Source organism: Dromiciops gliroides, chromosome 2, assembly GCF_019393635.1.
Source record: "Dromiciops gliroides isolate mDroGli1 chromosome 2, mDroGli1.pri, whole genome shotgun sequence".
Classification (NCBI taxonomy): Eukaryota; Metazoa; Chordata; class Mammalia; order Microbiotheria; family Microbiotheriidae; genus Dromiciops; species Dromiciops gliroides.
Genome location: NC_057862.1, coordinates 213005034 through 213022375, shown reverse-complemented (window position 1 = coordinate 213022375; position 17342 = coordinate 213005034). Strand labels below are relative to the sequence as shown.

General features: G+C 38.6%; 1 protein-coding gene across 11 annotated transcripts in view; it reads right to left on the bottom strand.

The window, feature by feature from the left end:
• Positions 1 to 1297: 1297 nt before the first annotated feature.
• Positions 1298 to 17342, bottom strand: part of UNC79 (unc-79 homolog, NALCN channel complex subunit) — a 323533-nt gene continuing 307488 nt past the window's right edge. For all 11 annotated transcript variants that reach the window (XM_043986754.1, XM_043986757.1, XM_043986756.1 and 8 more), the window contains 4 exons: positions 15670 to 15867; positions 9909 to 9986; positions 5473 to 5514; positions 1298 to 2504 (listed from right to left, as the gene is read on the bottom strand). In XM_043986754.1, the coding sequence (XP_043842689.1) occupies positions 2304 to 2504; positions 5473 to 5514; positions 9909 to 9986; positions 15670 to 15867 (519 nt within the window). In that variant the 3' untranslated portion in view covers positions 1298 to 2303. The remainder of the gene's footprint in view (positions 2505 to 5472; positions 5515 to 9908; positions 9987 to 15669; positions 15868 to 17342) is intronic.

Genomic DNA, 17342 nt, shown 5'->3' with positions numbered 1-17342 from the left:
TGTGATGTGGTAGAAGGAATTGCTGTTCAGGTAAGGCTGGGCTACATGTTCTCTGAGATAGCCTCATAGTTCTGAGATTTTGTGGTATAGACAAAGTGCTCTGAGAAATTTGAAAAATGTGTAATTCAGGAATTCTCACCAGGATCCAGACCATTCATAGGAATCAGTTCAATTTTATCCCATTAAAAAAAGTTGTTAAGTACCTAAGCATGTATAAAACAATATGCTAGGCACTATTACTACTAATAATAATGATATTTGCCCTCAAAGATCTTATATAGAGCCTCAGAGTTGAAAAGGATGTACCAACCTATCCCTAGATGTCCTCCAAGTGTCTATAGTGGGCTCTCTTCTCTCTGTATACCTTTTGGCCTCTTTCTTAGTGATGTCATCCATCCTCACGGGTTCAATGATCATTTCTTATAAATGACTCCCAAATCTACATATCTAGTCCTAATTCCAATTTTGAACTCCAATCCCACATCTCCAGCTATGTGCTGGTCATATTCAACTAAATATATGTTAGTATATCAAACTAAATAAAAGCAAAACTAAATACACTTTATTAGCCCCTTGAAACCTACCCTTCGTCTGGTGCCATTGTTCTCCCAATTAAACAGGATCATGACCTCAGAATCGTCCTTGATTTTTCCATCACCTTGATTTTCCCTACCTCCATAGTCAAGTAGCCAAGTCCCTTCATAAGATTATAGAATCATAGATCTAGATCTAGCAGGAACCTTAGCAGTCATTCAATCTCAACCTCTCATTCTAGAGGAGGAAACAGAGGTTCAGAGATTTGTTCAAGGTTACAAAAACAGCAAGTGACAGAACAGAGACTGATCCTCTTACTCCAAATCAAACATTAGGCTATGCTGTTCTGCCCCCATCAACCCTGTCACAGAAACATCTCTTAAACCCACTTCTCTCTACTCACATGGCCAATACCCTCACTGAGGTCTTCAACATCACTGATATGGACCATTGTAATAGCTTCCCTATCTTCACCTTGATATTTGTTCCTGCCACTGGTCTCTCCCATGGTCTATACTCCATCTTATTTTTGTTTTGTTTTTTTATCCCCTGAACCTTCTTGTAGAGTAGAGGAGCTTTATTAATGTTTGTTGGATTTTTTGACCTCAGAGGGTATATGGTCCAAACACTGCTTGAAGCAGGAGTACCCTCTATGGCATCCCCAAGGAATAGTCATTCCTTTTGACCTATAAACTAGTTTTTAAAAAGAAAACCCTCAGGCTCTCAAAGATAATAAAGAATATGCATTTAATAGCATGTTAATATACAGCTTAAACGTGTATTAATTCTTCTTTTTGTCAGTGCATTACAGGAGTAAAAGAAGAGAAGTACCATTTGTGAATGCACAGTCAAATGCTGTTCATAAGTGCCAACGCATCTCAGTGCTCTTGCACTATTAAGATTCGGCTTTTAGGAATGTGATTCCATATGCAGTGTTACGTGCCAATGCTGGGATTCCATTAGGTTGGTATGCAATCTACAATTTGTTTTTTATCCCAATGGAATTGTATACAAGTATTACGAAAAGAATAAAATTTCTTATTCATAAAACTAAAGGGGTTATCCTAAAGCTTACAAGAAGAAAATACAGCCTCAAACTAAGGAGTCCAAAAACCTAGTTTTGTTTGTTTGTTTGTTGCAGTTGTTTTAAAAATAAGCCACCATACTGGACAGTTTTGGAAAATGATATTATAAAAAGGGAAAGAAAGAAAAAAAGAAAAGGAGGAAGAATTGGCACAGTTAAACCCCCTAATTTCTAAGTGCACTTTGTAATGCTCCTTGCAAGCTGCCGCTTTTTCCCACGATCATGACCCCAAGCCTCCGTAGGGTGTCACCGGCGCACGGTGAGGAGTTTTATTGCATTGCCAAGAGTCGGTTTTAAGAAAAAACACTAAAAGGCTTCAAAAACCCTATTTATTCTCTGTCATCAAAAATAGCAACAGGGGGACTTATACAACTTTTCTGTGAGTGCCCACCAGTCTATTTTTTTTTCTTCTTAAAAAAAATAGAAGTCAGTTAAAGAGAAATGATTTGGTTCTTAAAAAAGAATGTAAGGAAACACTTAATCGGCTAGCCCAAGGAGACGTCAGAAACGGGTGAAGCAGGAAGGCTTCGACACGGCCATCGGCAGGCTCCGCATGTCTGTACCTAAACTACGGAGGGGGTGCAGTGTCCCCAGTGCCTTCTCAAACCTGCGTGGATCCTAGTATTTGTCTGGAACCCCGTTATTGCTGAACCAGAGCGTTCACGCTAGCAGCGACACACCCTGCTCATAGAGGGTAGAACTGGGAGGCAGCTTCTGAGGACTGGATCTCCACCTGGGCCATTTTGAACTGGGTGCACTGGAGCCACTTCCGGAGCGCGGATGAACTCGTGCTTGTCTGTCCTGAGCCCTGTAGCATCCTCAGGCTGTGGTGGTTCACGTTGTTCTGAATTGCTTGAAGTCGTAGTTGTAGTCCAGCCGATAAGTGCTGTTAAAACATAACAAGAGACTCAGAATCACAGAATGGCAGAGTCGCCAAGACTCAAAGTTGGTAGGGACCGACTCCTGAACAGGAATCCCCTTCACAAAATCCTTGAGAAGTGGTCATCCAGGATCCACTTGAAGAGTCTCAGTGACCGGAAGACACCACGTCCCGAGGCAGCCCCTTCCGCTTGGAGACAACTCTAACTGTTAAGAGGTTTCCTTTTGCCAAGCTCAACTCTTGTCTTCTGAAGAATTCCCACCCCTTCCTCCCGGTTCTGCCCTCTGGGGCCAAGTAGAATAAGGTTAATCCTTCTTCCATCTGACAGACCTTCAAGCCTTTGAAAACAGCTATCATGCTTTCCTCCTTTAACCCCTAAATACACACCCAAGTCTTCTATTCTTCAAGTTAAACGTACCTTATCCCTAGGAAAATTTAGAAGGAGATATAATTTAGTCATTGTTTCTTTCTGATGCCAATCAACTGAGTTCAAAAGTACATTTCTGTGGGTAGACCTGCTGCCCAAGTTCGCAGCAATCTTTCTTGAATGCAGAACTAGAACAGAGCATGTTGTCCATGGTCATAGCAATGCTGCTACCACAAATCTGGATTCAGAGGGGACTGGCATAGAGCTCTTATTGCTGTTATTCTCCATCATGACTTGCCATGGAAAGGAGGGTACCAATGCATGTCTACAACTTACAATTTGCCCCAGTTGATCTAGTTGATCTCCTCCCCCAATGCTGTCTCCCTGTTTGTTCTGCCCCTAAGTATGAGCACAAGCAAGGAAGCCTCCTGAATTCCTCCCACTACCCACCTACTAATACCACCACTGCCAGGCAGGTGATAATAGAAATGGAAAAAAATGGAAATTAAATTCCTGCTGCCAAACTTGTGGATGCAGCTGGTGACTAACTTCTCAATACCTCTGCCAAGACCAAACATCTATGTTTAGTAGCAGAAAAGTATGTTTACCCCTCATAACACAAAGCTTCCCTAGAGGCTGGATGATGGTATGGAAAGAACGCCAGACTGGGAGTTAGGATGCATGACTCTGCCACTCACTAGTTCTGTGTCTTTGAGAAAATTACTTCATTTCTCAGGGCCTCAGTTTCCTCATCTGTAAAATGGAAGGGAGGCTGGTAAAGGGTTGAAAAAATAATGTCTAAGGTCACTTTTAGCTATAAAATTGTATAATTCTAATGTCTGAGTGCTTGCCACTTACTAGTTGTGTGATCATGGGAAAGTCAGTTCTCTGTGGGTGCCAAATTCCTTATATATAAAATGAAGAAATTATACATGATAATTTCTAATAACACTCACAGCTCTGATATTACATCATTTAATAAACATCCTTCAAAAATTTCTCCCCATCATGGAAGATTGATGATAGTGGTTAAGACATTTAATTGAACAGAGTTTGGATCAAATCACACTACTATGTTCTTTAAAAATGGCTACACTTTTACATCTAATCAGCAAACTAGGACTGGTTGAGGACATGAAACTACTTCCTCTTGATCCTTAGCACAAACCTGTATTCAAAATGGATATTCAGTGAGAAGGATCATTGAAATGGTTCTCTTGCCTTTCACTCGGGAACTCAATGTTGATATTCTGATGTCTAAATGCCTTACGTCTCTGTCAGAACTGTCCTTCCTAGTTTTTAAGCTCCTGTAGGGGGAACAGTCTCTACACAATTCTGTTTGAAGTTCAGTATTTGATAAATGCTATATAAATAGTTTAGCGTTGGAAAGGACCTTAGAAGTTATCTAATCCTCCCCCAGCTCCCTTTTGCAGAGGAGGGAAAGGAGATCCAAAGAGATTGAGTGACTTGCCCTAAAGTCAATGGATAAGTAATTGTCAGAGTTGGAATTCAAACCCTGGCCCTCTGATGCCAAATATAGCACTCCTTCCATGGTGTTGCTTTCTGATAATGATTCCATGTGGCCATGCAGATAGAAGTCAAGATAAGGATTCTAGCTCTGGATCTGTCACTTTTAATATGTAACTTTTGAGTAGGTCACAACTTTTCTGGGTCATTACATCTATAAAATCCCTGTATACCTTGAGGGGATATGTTCTAAGGACAAAATGACCTAACAATACAGGCAGTATAGTCTAGTGGAAAGAGCACTCAACTTGTAGTCAAGACTGGGTTTGAACCCTAGATGCTACTTAGTGGTTCTGTAACTTTGGTCAAACCATTTAACCTTTCTGGGACTCAGTTTCCCAATCTATAAAATGGAGTTAATAGGGGGCAGCTAGATGGTGCAGTGGATAGAGTACTGGCCTTGGAGTCAGGAGTACCTGAATTCAAATCCAGCCTCAGACACTTAACACACTTACTAGCTGTGTGACCCTGGGCAAGTCACTTAACCCCAATTGGCTTACTTAAAAAAATTGGGGTTAATAATACTAACCTTGTGGGGTAGTTATAAGGGTTGTTTTTTGTAAATAATTTTAAAATTGAAGGTATTATTATTATCATTTTAATGGAGAGGAAGCATGCTATAGTGAATAGAGTGTTAGACCCAGAATGAGGATGATCTGGGTTCAAGTCCATCTATGATACTTGGCTACCTTAAGCTGTTCTGCTCCTTCCACAGATGGGGTATGAAAGTCACAGGCACTTGACATATTATGATAAGAGAAGCAAATAGTGTTTTGAAAAAATTTTTATAGTACACAAAGGTTTGGAGTCCATATCCTGGGTCTGAATCCCAGCTCTGATCCCTCTCCATGACATGAAAGAATTGGACTAGATCTGTAAAGTCCTTTCCAGTTCTAAATTTATGGTCTTGTACTTAGAAGGATGACAGTGGAGCTATAAGGCAATTGGCAATTACCACGTGTAAGCATGACCATTCTTGAAGTGAGATTAGTATTAAAAATGCCTCTGAACTTCATTACATTTTCAGGATGGACTCAGCTTCAAACCCAAAACTTGCCCATATTTTGCCTTCAAACTTACCTTCAAATTTGACTGAATCATTGGCAGCCACATAGGTATGAGCTGTGAGGGAGAAACAAAGATGTTTGCTATTATTGCACTTATTTGGCCACATCAGATGCAATTACAGTGAGGGAAAGCAGGGCATCGTTAATCCTTCTAACTTTGCAAGGATGAGGGCACATGCTGAGGCATTGCCCATAATCAGAAAAATGTCTTTTTGAGTCCAGGCCCTGCTGAGCTGGTGGCATTTGGAGGTTAATAAGCACCCCATGATTGCTTGGAATATACACTCTAGAGCAAATGACTGATTATCTCTTGAAAGCCACTCAATGAGGGGAAAGTTAGTGTATATTTTTAAAATACCTTCACTTCCTTAAATAGAATCTTCCTCCCTAGAATCTTAAGAAATGGTTCTCCAGGTACAGCCATGATTATATTAGCTCTTGGTTGTTAAGAAAAGGTTCATAAACAGCAGCTAGAATTCCACACTGTCAGAAAAAGACAGACTTCTATCTCCTATCTATATATGATATGGAGGGTAAAATAGAAGCAAAGCAGGGAGGTAAGGACTTTGTACAATCTGTGCATACACATAAATGACTGGCACAAACTAAGGGCCAGACCTAAAATGAGGCTTTAAAATCCATGGGCTTTATAGACTAAAGCTTGAGATGATTCACATATCTATTCCTATATATGATTTCTCTCACAGCTTGCTCTCTTTGGGTAGGTAGTACCAACAGCTTCTACTTTTTCCAATGGCCTCTGCTCCCTCAGGGCAGTGGGAAAGTTAAATTCAACAATGTAGTGGAATATGGAATAGCCCATTTCAGCTATCAGAAGACAAGTTATAATTGTGATCTTCTGAGTCTCAGGCACAGTTTCAGGAGAGTCTGAAGAAAAATCCTAACTAAAGTCTGGAAAAGTTTAGAGACAGAAGTATAAATATTGACCCTTAATTCTCAAAACCAATAACACGTTTATCTCACTACTAGTTACTATCCTCTTTGGAGGCTGTTAACACATCAAAATTGTATTTATTGAGTCTAAGAAAGTGATTAGTTATATTTCTGTTTATTCTTTTGTTCCTAAGGCTAATTGGCATGTATACATGTTTTAACATCTTGTTAATAATATGTCCAGTTTATTACTTTCCTAATAAAAAATGGTGGTCTTGGTCAACACATTGGATATAGCATAATTATAGTCTTTAGGGAAGAAGCATCAGTGGGTGAAATTCCATCATTTGAAAATGATTCCTGTGGCTTAGTCCTATTATTAGACTTACAATCCTAGTAGGACATTAAGGGTCAGTGCCTTAGAAGTCTGTGCCACAAATTATCTCATCCTAATCCTTACCTAAACATTTTGAATCACAGAAAAAGCTATCCCAGTGTGTCTAAATGGCCTCTGAAGTCCTGTAAGCTCTGAGATTCTATCATTTTACCCAAGACCAAAGAGAAGCACAAGATAAACTACTGGTGCCAACTTCTTCCAGAAGTTCCAGGAATTTACTGCCCTAATATGGTGTCAATAATTCAGGTAAATAGGTTTGTGCGGTGGCTGGGCTGTCCACCCCTGCTACCTACACACATGCACACACGCGCACGCGCGCACACACACACACACACACACACACACACCAGTGTAGGTGTCAACACAGGAAACAAATATTCAGGAGAAAAGGAAATTCTGACCAGCAGTCTGCAGTCTAGAGTTAAATGTCTGTAATTAGGGTTTGTGAGTAGTGATTGTGGGTAACCATATAGTCAGTGATTATTAGAATAGGAAAACATATTAATTCATTATTAGGATGCTGTTCAGAAATAGCAAGTTGGAATCAGGTCAAGGACTTATAATATCCACACCTAGAGTTGTATCAAGGTCCAAGTCCCTCCTTATCCTTTATGTAAATTTTGTATAGCTCCCTGTAGATTCTGACTCTATAGGATCTAATCCACAAGAAATCAATCTTTATTTGAGGACATTCCAAAAGAGTGTGGGTCTTCGGGAAACTCACATGGGTCTTTTTATCTGAGTTATGGGAGTAAGCAAGGAATACAACCTGCAACAGTTAACATTACTATGGTAGGGGTTCTTCATCTGGGGTCCATGGACTGTCCAAGGGACCACATGATAAATTTCAAGTCATCCATGAACTTGTAAAAGGGAAAAAAAAATCACACTTTTATTTTTACTGATCACTATCTCAAATTTAGCATTTAATTATCTAAAAACATTATTCTGAGAAGGAGTCCATAGGCTTCACCGAACTACCAGTGGGAGCCATGACACACACACAAAATTTTAAAACTCTGCACTTCAGAGACTGTCTGGGATGTCTGACTCCAGACTTGGCCCATTAGTACATATCTAAGAGTATTTTCCCAGGTGTTTCCTTTCCTCATTCTTTGGGGAACAGAACAGTAGCTGACACCTGAACCAACATGTCAGCTAGTTTTTTTTGTTTGTTTGTTTTTTGTTTTGTTTTTTTAGGCAATGGGGGTTAAGTGACTTGCCCACAGTCACACAGCTAGTAAGTGTCAAGTGTGTGAGGCCGGATTTGAACTCAGGTACTCCTGAATCCAGGGCTGGTGCTTTAACCACTGCGCCATCTAGCTGCCCCGTCAGCTAGTTTCTTAAAGAGCTAGCAAACACCAGTGCAGAAAGCCTCTTCGGCAAAGGTCTTTGCTCAGAGCTCAGGAAGAACGATATTGGCCAGAAACACTCGGAGCTATGACACCTCTCTGGTCCCATCAGTAAATGCTGCTTTTCTGAGTCAATGACTTAGTTGTATGTGACAGGCTAGCATTGTTTTCAGAATAGATTTTAGTAAGGAAAATAGCTCTTACTCTTTCCAACTAGTATAACATGTGACTACATGATTCTCAAATGTACTTTCAAATGACATTCAGGTTTATAATTTACCAATTACATGACTGAAGGCTTCAGGTTAAACTTCATTATTATTGACAGCCTCATATAATCCAGCAATCATTCTATTTAGGGAATGCTAATTTGGTTTACTGAATAACTTTCATTTTGGTTCCTTTTTGTTAGTGGCTCATACAAAGCTGTCAGTAAGGATTAGACATAATTTACATTGGGCTCAGTAATGATATAATACAGTAAGTTGGGTGATGTGTTTTTTTCCTTCCCTAGAAAACTTTAAAAAAGGGAGTTATTTTAGCCAAAATAAAAGCAATGTTCTTAAAATCAGAGGAACTTAGTTCTATTCCTGGCTTTTCTACACTTATATGACCTGTGCTATACCTGTTTGACCTTGGACAAGTCATTTAACTTCTCTGGGTATCAATTTTCTCATGTGTAGGAAATGAGCATATTGGACTATCTGACCTGTAAGGTCCTTTTTCTAGCTCTAAATTTATGATATGATCATTTGATAATGATATTGCATTATTCTCCTCCAACTCCTTTTGTCACCTGAAGACTTGCTTTTGTCCAAAGAAACACATTTCACTGAATGGTCCCTCCCTCTAGTAAGGTGAAATTGTATCAGTTATCCAGAATGTTGGCCATATTCTTAATGATCATTAGAGCCAATACTATATAATGTTCTGATGTCAGTGTAATTGCATTCCCCCATCCATGGGCTTTTTCGAGGTCTCAAGAGGCAATGTGAAATCGGGGACAGAAAACCAGGAAAACTGAGTTCAAGTCTTACAAATATTGCTTTTGTGACCCTGAACAAGTGATTTCAGTGCTCTAGGTAATTCTCTAAGGCTGCAAATTGCTGGAAGGTGCTGACTCACATTGGTAGAGGGAGTTTCCTCCCCTGGGGAATTCTCCATATAAATTAAATTATGGGTCCAGTCCCTATTCCAGTCCCACTTAGGTCTTTAGTATAGCACTAGGAAACTTGGCTATCATCTCTTTCCTAAAGAGCAGAGTCAAAAGAGTGGAAAATAGTGAAATTATCTGGAATATAAATGGATTGGTATAGCCTTTCTCAAGTTCAGTTATCAATAAGTTCTCTTAAATTCCTTGACTTTTCCAAGTCACTAGTTATTTGGGGAATGTTCTTGGGTAAACAATAACAATTAAACATGTTTATGTAATTTCTAAGGCACTAATAGTTTTCAATTAAATTACATTGATCTTAAAGTATCACCCAGATAGTGATAAGAAGTCAAATGACTATACCTTAGGGAAGGGTAAAAACATATTATCCTATTTACTCCATTATGGCACCCGCTGTCAGGACAATTCTCTTCCACATGTATTTCTTGAAAGAGCAAATTTCAATTTGTATTTATTTGAAATACCTAGTATAGGTAATTTTTTCACATGTTTAGTTAAGGTTTTTAATACAAGTATGTATCCTCCAGCTGTCTCTCTTAAGCTGTTTTCTTAAGTGTCTCACTCAAAAGGATAAGCACTAGGCCCTGAAAGCTCGGGGATGTTCTCCCTAAGAGACATTATGACTTTCATACCTTGACAAAAATGGTTGAATTGCATTCTTGCAGCGCTTCCATCAAACTGATCACATGGAGACAGACCATTTCTACCATCTGAAACAACAAAAAGGAGAAACAAATGCTTCTTCCAATGTTATAAGAACCTTAAAACCACTGTGTGCCTGCCAAGAGCCACCTGACATCTGTTCATGCTGTTTGCTTAATGACCAGGGTAAACCACTAGGGGGTATTTTTATTTGCCTCTAAAACTCCAGAACAGAAAGTGAATGGAGAAGTTAGAACAGTTTCTTGTTTGCTAAATTTTCCTCTTTTAACACAGCTGTCTCTATACTGTACCACCAACCACTAGCTGACTATCAACTTTGTCTGGAAGCCCTCAGCTTTCTTCATTTCAAGCCAAATACCTCTTCATAAACATTCCCCTTCTTCCATCTTGAAAAACTATTATCTGTCACTTATTCATGAAGAAGTTGAGAGATTTTCAAGGGACTTTGCTTGCTTTAAAATCTTAACTCTCATCAGGATGAAGGATACTATGCCAAATGTCATGTCTGACTCTACATAAAACAGCAAGAATAATTTCCCTAAATTAGTGCTTCCCAGCCCTGGGTTTGTGACACCCCTGTCTATACTCATCTCAAATATTGTCAACAAATTTACCCTAAAGTCTCAGAATTTAAATAATTTTAATACACTTTAATTTTTAAGAGAACATATGCAGTATAGTAACTCTTTAAGGGGAAAAAGGCATTGTAAAATCAATGAGTGACAAAAAAAATCTCTGTTCTGCATTTATATTGTGCCATTAGTGATTTAGATCTTAGTGATGAATGTTTGGGTAAGCACCAAGATTTCTGTATGAGTTTGTTTGAAATGGCAGTAACATCTGGGATAATAGCTACAATGTTGTAGGGTGGCTTCAGGATCTAAAAAGATTTTAACAGCCTGGAAAGAAGATCAAATTTACAACATAAGTCGAGGAGCTGGGACTTCCTCAGAATTCTTTCACTAAAGCAACCTGTCTATAATTCATGGTGTTTGAGACATATTTGATGATAATTGAGGTTAAGTTCATTATACCATGGAACAAGCATTACTTATCAAAGCACATTACTAGATATTTAGAAATACAAAGACAAAATAGAACAGTCCCTGCCCTTCAAGAGCTTCCATTTTATTGAGAGGAAACTAGATGTACAGAAGGAAATAAAAATACATACAAAATACATACAAACTATATATTAAGAAATTTCAGACAGGGGGCAATAATAACTGGTAATATCAAAGATCTTGTGTAAGAAGTGCCATTAGAACTGAGTCTTGATAGAAGAAGGGATTCAGACAAGTGAAGTGAGGAAGGAACCCCATTCTATGCATGGGGGATAGCTCTGTGAAAAGGCATGGAGGTAGAAAATTGAAATATTATGGACAGGGAAGAGCAATTTGGTTAAAATGTAGTTTGTGTGTGGCTCAATATGAAATCAGCCTTGGAAGATAGGCTGGAGACATTGTGAAGGCCTTAAACAGAAGACTTTCTATTTGAGTCTTGAGACAATAGGGAGTCCCAGAAATTTCTTGTGTGACAGAACTGCACTTTAGAAATAAACATTTTAAAAATTTTATGTTTCAATTAACAAACATTTATCTTCCCTCCTCTTACCAATCAAAGCAAAACCAAACCCTCATAATAACTATGCAGAGTCAAGCCAAAAAAAAAATACCACATTATAGGAGTATCACTTTGATGACTGCCAAATGACTTGCCAATAGTCAAAAAGCTAATCAAAGTCAGAGTAGAATGTGAACTCACATCTTCCTTTAGAGCCTAAGCTCCTTGAGGGAAGAGAATGTTTTACTTTCATCTTTTTATCCCCAGTGCTTAGTACATTTCCTGGTATACTGTGTTAATAAACGTTCATTTTTGTTGCTTTTATTAGACTTCAAATTCAGTATCCTTTCTACTATGTCATGGTAGCTTTGATAGGGATGAATATAAAGTTTAACAGTTAGATTAAAAAAAATAAAATCAGCTACACAAATACAGTTCAGTCATTTTTTCAGTTGTGGCCAATTCTTCATGACCCCATTTGGGGTTTTCTTGGCAGAGATACTGGACTGGTTTGCCATTTCCTTCTCTAGCTCATTTACTGAGTCAAATGGGATTAAGTGACTTCCCCAGGGTCACACAGCTAGTGTCTGAAGCTGTATTGCCTAATCTGAAGTGTGCTATATAAATGTTAAGGTATTATTATTATTATTATTATTATTATTATTACAACTATCATCAGAAGTGATACGGAGAAAAGAAGGCAGAGTCTGCAAACTACAGGCTATCCCTGCAAAGCTTCATTAATAACAGATCACACCAAATATCTGGTATATACCAAAATATTTATCACTTTCAATGACAGCAAACAAATTGAGTAAAAGATGCAACACTTCTTTGCAGAAGTATAAACTTTGTATATCTATATGGAATATTGCACATACTGTCAACATAACTGTTGATTGGTTTTGCTGAAACAATTTTTTTCATTTTTCCTTTAAAATCTTTTTACAAGGAATGCCTCAACAGCCAGTGGAGAGGAGAGGAGAGGGATATATTCAGAAGGTGATATAAAAATAAAAGAAATCAATAAAAATAACATAAAAATATAGGTCACGTTAGACTAACTTCATTCTCTTTTTTTGGGAGGATAGGCTTACTAGACCAGTTAATTAAGGGAATATTCAAGAGGTTTCAGCAAAGCATCTGACAAACTCTCTCAAGCTACTTTTATGTATATATTGGAGAGATATACACCAGATGATAAGCACAGTTAGATGGATGGCAAATTAGTTAAATGACCAGACTCAAAATGTCATCATTAATGGGTTAAAGTCAATTTGGAAGGAGGTCTCTATTGGAGTGCCCCAAGGATCTGGTCTTGGCACTATGCTAATTCACATTTTTACAAAGACTTAGAGAGAGGTATAGATGGCGTGCTTATCAGATTTACCAATGACACAAAGCTAAGAGAGATAGCAAACATGGTAGATGGCATCCAGGTTCCAAAAAGCTCTCAAGAGGCAAGAATGATGGGGCCAAATCAAACAAAGCCTATTTTATAAAGCTAAATGTAGAGTCCTATACTTGAGTTAAGAAAAATTGACTTCATAATTTCAAAATGAGAAAGGTTTAGTTAAACAATAGTTCTTTTGAAAAAAGATCAAGTGGATTTAGAAGACTATAATCTCAATATGTCAACAGTGCAATGTATCATCCAAAAGCCCCTTCAAATTAATGTGGTCTCAGTTTCCATTAAAAGAGGTACACTGTCTCGAAGGAGGGAGGTAATGGTCCCATTGAACTTTGCATTGCACAGATTACATCTGGAATGTTATGTTCAATTCTGGGTAACACAATTAGAAAAGATATTAATAAGCTAGAGGAGTAAAAATACAGAGCAGGGTAACCAGAATACCTAAGAACCTTGAGATCATATTCTTTCTGCAAGAATTGGTCTAAAAAACTGGAGAGGTTCTGCCAAAAGAAAGAAAGACATATAAGATATGATAACTGTTTTCAAATATTTTAAGGGATATTATAAAGAGCTACCAGGAGGCAGAACAGAAAATAATTGGTAGAATTTTCATCAGTAGATATAGGTTTGATGCAAGGAAAATTTTTTCAGCAATCAGAGGTATCCAAAAGCGCAATGGACTGTACTGGGAGGTAATGAGTTCTCACTATAATGAAAATTTTACTTCAAGTGAAAACTGGATGACCATTGATTTAGGAATGCTAAGGAAATTGTGGTAGACATAGTTAACCAATCAATCACTCAATAAACATTTATTAAGTTTTTTAGCCAGGAACTGTGCAAAGTGCTGAAGATACAAAAAAAGGCAAAAGATAGCCCCCTGCCTTCAACAAGCTTATAATCTAATGGAAGAGACAACATGCAAACAAATATAAACAAAGCAAACTATATACAGGATAAATAAGAAAGAGTTAACACAGTCTATGGAATTGAGGGATTGGGAAAGGCTTCCTATGGAAGGTGGAATTTTAGTTGGGACTTAAAGGAAGCCTGGGAGGTCAGTCATTTAAATGTAGGAGGGAGAGCATTCAAAGCATAGGATGACAGCCAGAGAAAATGCCCAGAGCTAAGAGATGAAGTTCATGGAACAGCCAGGAGGCCATTGTCACTAAAACAGAAGAGTAGGTGTTAGAAAGTAAGGTGTAAGAAACCTGGAAAGGTAAGAAGAGGAGGCTAGGTTATAAAGGGGTTTGAATGGCAACCGGAGCATTTTGTATTTGCTCCTGCAAACAGTAGCAAGTCACTGGAATTTATTGAGTAGAGGGGATGACATGATTAGATCTGCATTTTAGGAAAATCATTTTAGTGGTTGAATAGAGTATGGCCTGGAGTAGGGGGAGATGAGACAGGTAGACTTATGAGCAGGATATTGCAATAATACAGGCATGAGGTGATGAGGGCCTGCACCAGAGTGGTGGAAGTATCAGAGAAGGGAAGGGGGCTTATTTATGAGATGTTGCAATGGTGAAATTGGCAGGCCTTGATAACAGATTGGGTATGGGGGCAGGTAAGAGAGTGAAGAGTCCAGGATGACTCTTGGGTTAAATGACAAGACCCCAAAATAGTAATTAATGGGCTGAAGTCAACTTAGAAGAAGGTCTCCATTGGCGTGCCCCAGAGATCTGGTTTTGGCACTATGGTCCTCATTCTGAGAAAAGCAAATACTTTAAACAAACTTCCTAGACATCTTTCAACTTCTTCCTGACTAGGTAGTTCATAAGAATAACTCAAAATGGAAGAAAGGAAATGTGTGTGAAAATATGTATGGCTTTTTAAAAATTCTGATTGATGCAATGATCAACCATAACTTCATGCACCTCCTGACAGAGAGAGAAGTGATAGAATCAGGGTACAGAATGAGGCACAGGGAATCCAGGTGGGACAGTGGATAAAGCACTGGCCCCAGCCAGATTCAGGAGGTCCTGAGTTCAAATCCAGTCTCAGACACTTGACACTTACTAGCTGTGTGACCCTGGGAAAGTCACTTAGCCCTCACTGCCCTGCAAAAAAAAAAAAAAAGAGGCATATTTTTTTGGACATAGGCCAATGTGGGAATTTGTTTTGCTTGACTATGTATATTCATTACAAGGATTTTGTTTTTCCTGGTTTTGTCCCAATGTTTGGGGTAAGGGGAGATAGGAGAGAAAAGAAATTTATTTTTGTTAATTGAAAAAAAAGTTTTTAATATATCTATGGCTTGAAATGAAAGAATTAGAGGGCATTCAAACCCAATCATGGTAAAATCAAGTTAGCTGGTTGTGTTATATGGGAATGGCTGTGTTAGAAGAAAAACAGCAGGGAAACAAGAAACCACTGAGCTTCTTCCCTTTTTTTTGTTCTGGTGGATTAGAAGCAAATAAAAATAACCCCTCATGGAGTTCTGGGGATAATTTGGCAAATTTGACAATGTGGCATAGCAGAAATAACACTGGACTGGAGTCAGAACACCGGGATCCAGACCCTGACTCTACCATTTAATAGTGATAGCATTACACTGGGTAAGCTACTTAATGTCTCTGAGTTTGTTTCCTTTTTTGTTAAACAGGAATAACAACTGTCATCCAGCATTGTTGTGAGATTAAGATTTCCTACTGGGTATAAAGGGCTATGTAAATAGGAGTTGCTATTTATTATTATCACAATGCAATCAAACCTCGGGGAGGGATATTTTCATGAACAGGTACTGAACTCACCACTTTGTTATGTGCCATTAGCTGTAGAATGCTAGGTGTCACCCGACTCCAGAACTCCAGTGCAGTAAGGATGGCTGTAAAGCTAAATTCATTCTGATTTTGGACAGAGGGAGCAACAGCAGTTTGTTCACAGTAGACCGTCCATAGTTGAGCAAAGATAAATGCATGGAAGAGGGAACACATGTGCAACACAGATGTCTGCAAAGGAGAATGAAGGAAAGATGTTATGCCCAGCTATCATGTTGTATCCTAAGGGAGCCCGAACAAGTGGTTTGTACGATGTGAAGAAGCTATAGGCATAATGTACCTGATTCAAACCATAAGAGGATAAAAATGTCATTCCATTCCTATGAACTTATGATTCATCTTTGTCTGATCCTCACTAAGTCAGTGGGAGTGTGTGCTCAAAGAACAAAGCAGCTCTTCAGAGATAAAGCAAGCTACCTCAACCCCTTTAATTGGCAGATTAAATCTTTTCCCTCTCCTTGAAAGAGCTGAAATTTCCATCACTGGAATAATTTAGGGGAAAGAGAGGAATAATATCAACATACTTCTAAAGCACCTCAGGTTTCACAAAATGCTTTCCTCGGGGTGGATAGTACAAGAATTATTCTCCCCATTTTAGACATGAGAAAACTGAGGCACTGAAGTGGATTGCTCCAAGCTACTTGTTTAAAAATTGGAAAAACCTGGTTCCAAATTCAGCAGCAATGCCACTATATGATGATACTTTTTAGCATATCCTCTATAAAACTTACCTGATGTATTGGGGTGGGATCTTTAGCCACTGAATGGGTCTTCATGTCTCTTCTGAGGGCCAATTTATCCTAGCCTGGAGACCTCGCCCCTGCCCTACCTCATCCCAATCCTGGCCCTTTTGACTTTACTCAGTTTCTGAGGAGGGCAGTTGCTTGGCTCCTTTAAATTAATTTATAACAGCTTGGAAATCATGGACAGTAAAGTCCCTGAAGGTAGAACTTGCATCATCATTTTTTTTTGTATTTTCCCTTGCACCTGGCAGATACTTAATGCTTGCTGAATGAATAAATGAATGACTATTAATGACAGATGCATCCTTTGGGTTCTCCTTCATTGTGCATGGCACGGAAAAAGTACTGGAGTTGAAATGAGGAAAAATAAAAAAATAGACTGATGTTCTGTTTCTATCATTTATTGCCTAAGTGCCTTTGGGTAAGTCACTTTATCGGTATAAGCCTTAATTCCCTCAATTACAAAATTAAGCCAATGACATCATCCCTGGTTGCCCCATAGGACCAAATGAGATCATGGATGCAAAAGCACTTTGGAAACTATAAAATACCATAGAAATGTGACCACTTATTATTATGCATTTTATTTTTAACTAAGTGATTTTAAGGCAGCCTTAGTGAGTTCCCAACAGAGCCTTATTTTCCTTTTTTATTTTTGCAAACCATCAAATGTTGTATGAATGTGAATTCTTATTCCTAGTATCCTCCTTTAATGCCACCACAGGAAGTATGGAAACACTTTCGGAGGGCATGCTAATGGCATGCAAGCTTTATCAGGTCTTCTCAATCTGAAAAGACTTGAAGGCAGTCCCAAGGACTGCCAGCATCTGCCATCTCCAAATCAGCCTAGTTCAGTTCAGAAAAATTCATCCTAGGAGACTGACCACTAGATAATGATTTTCT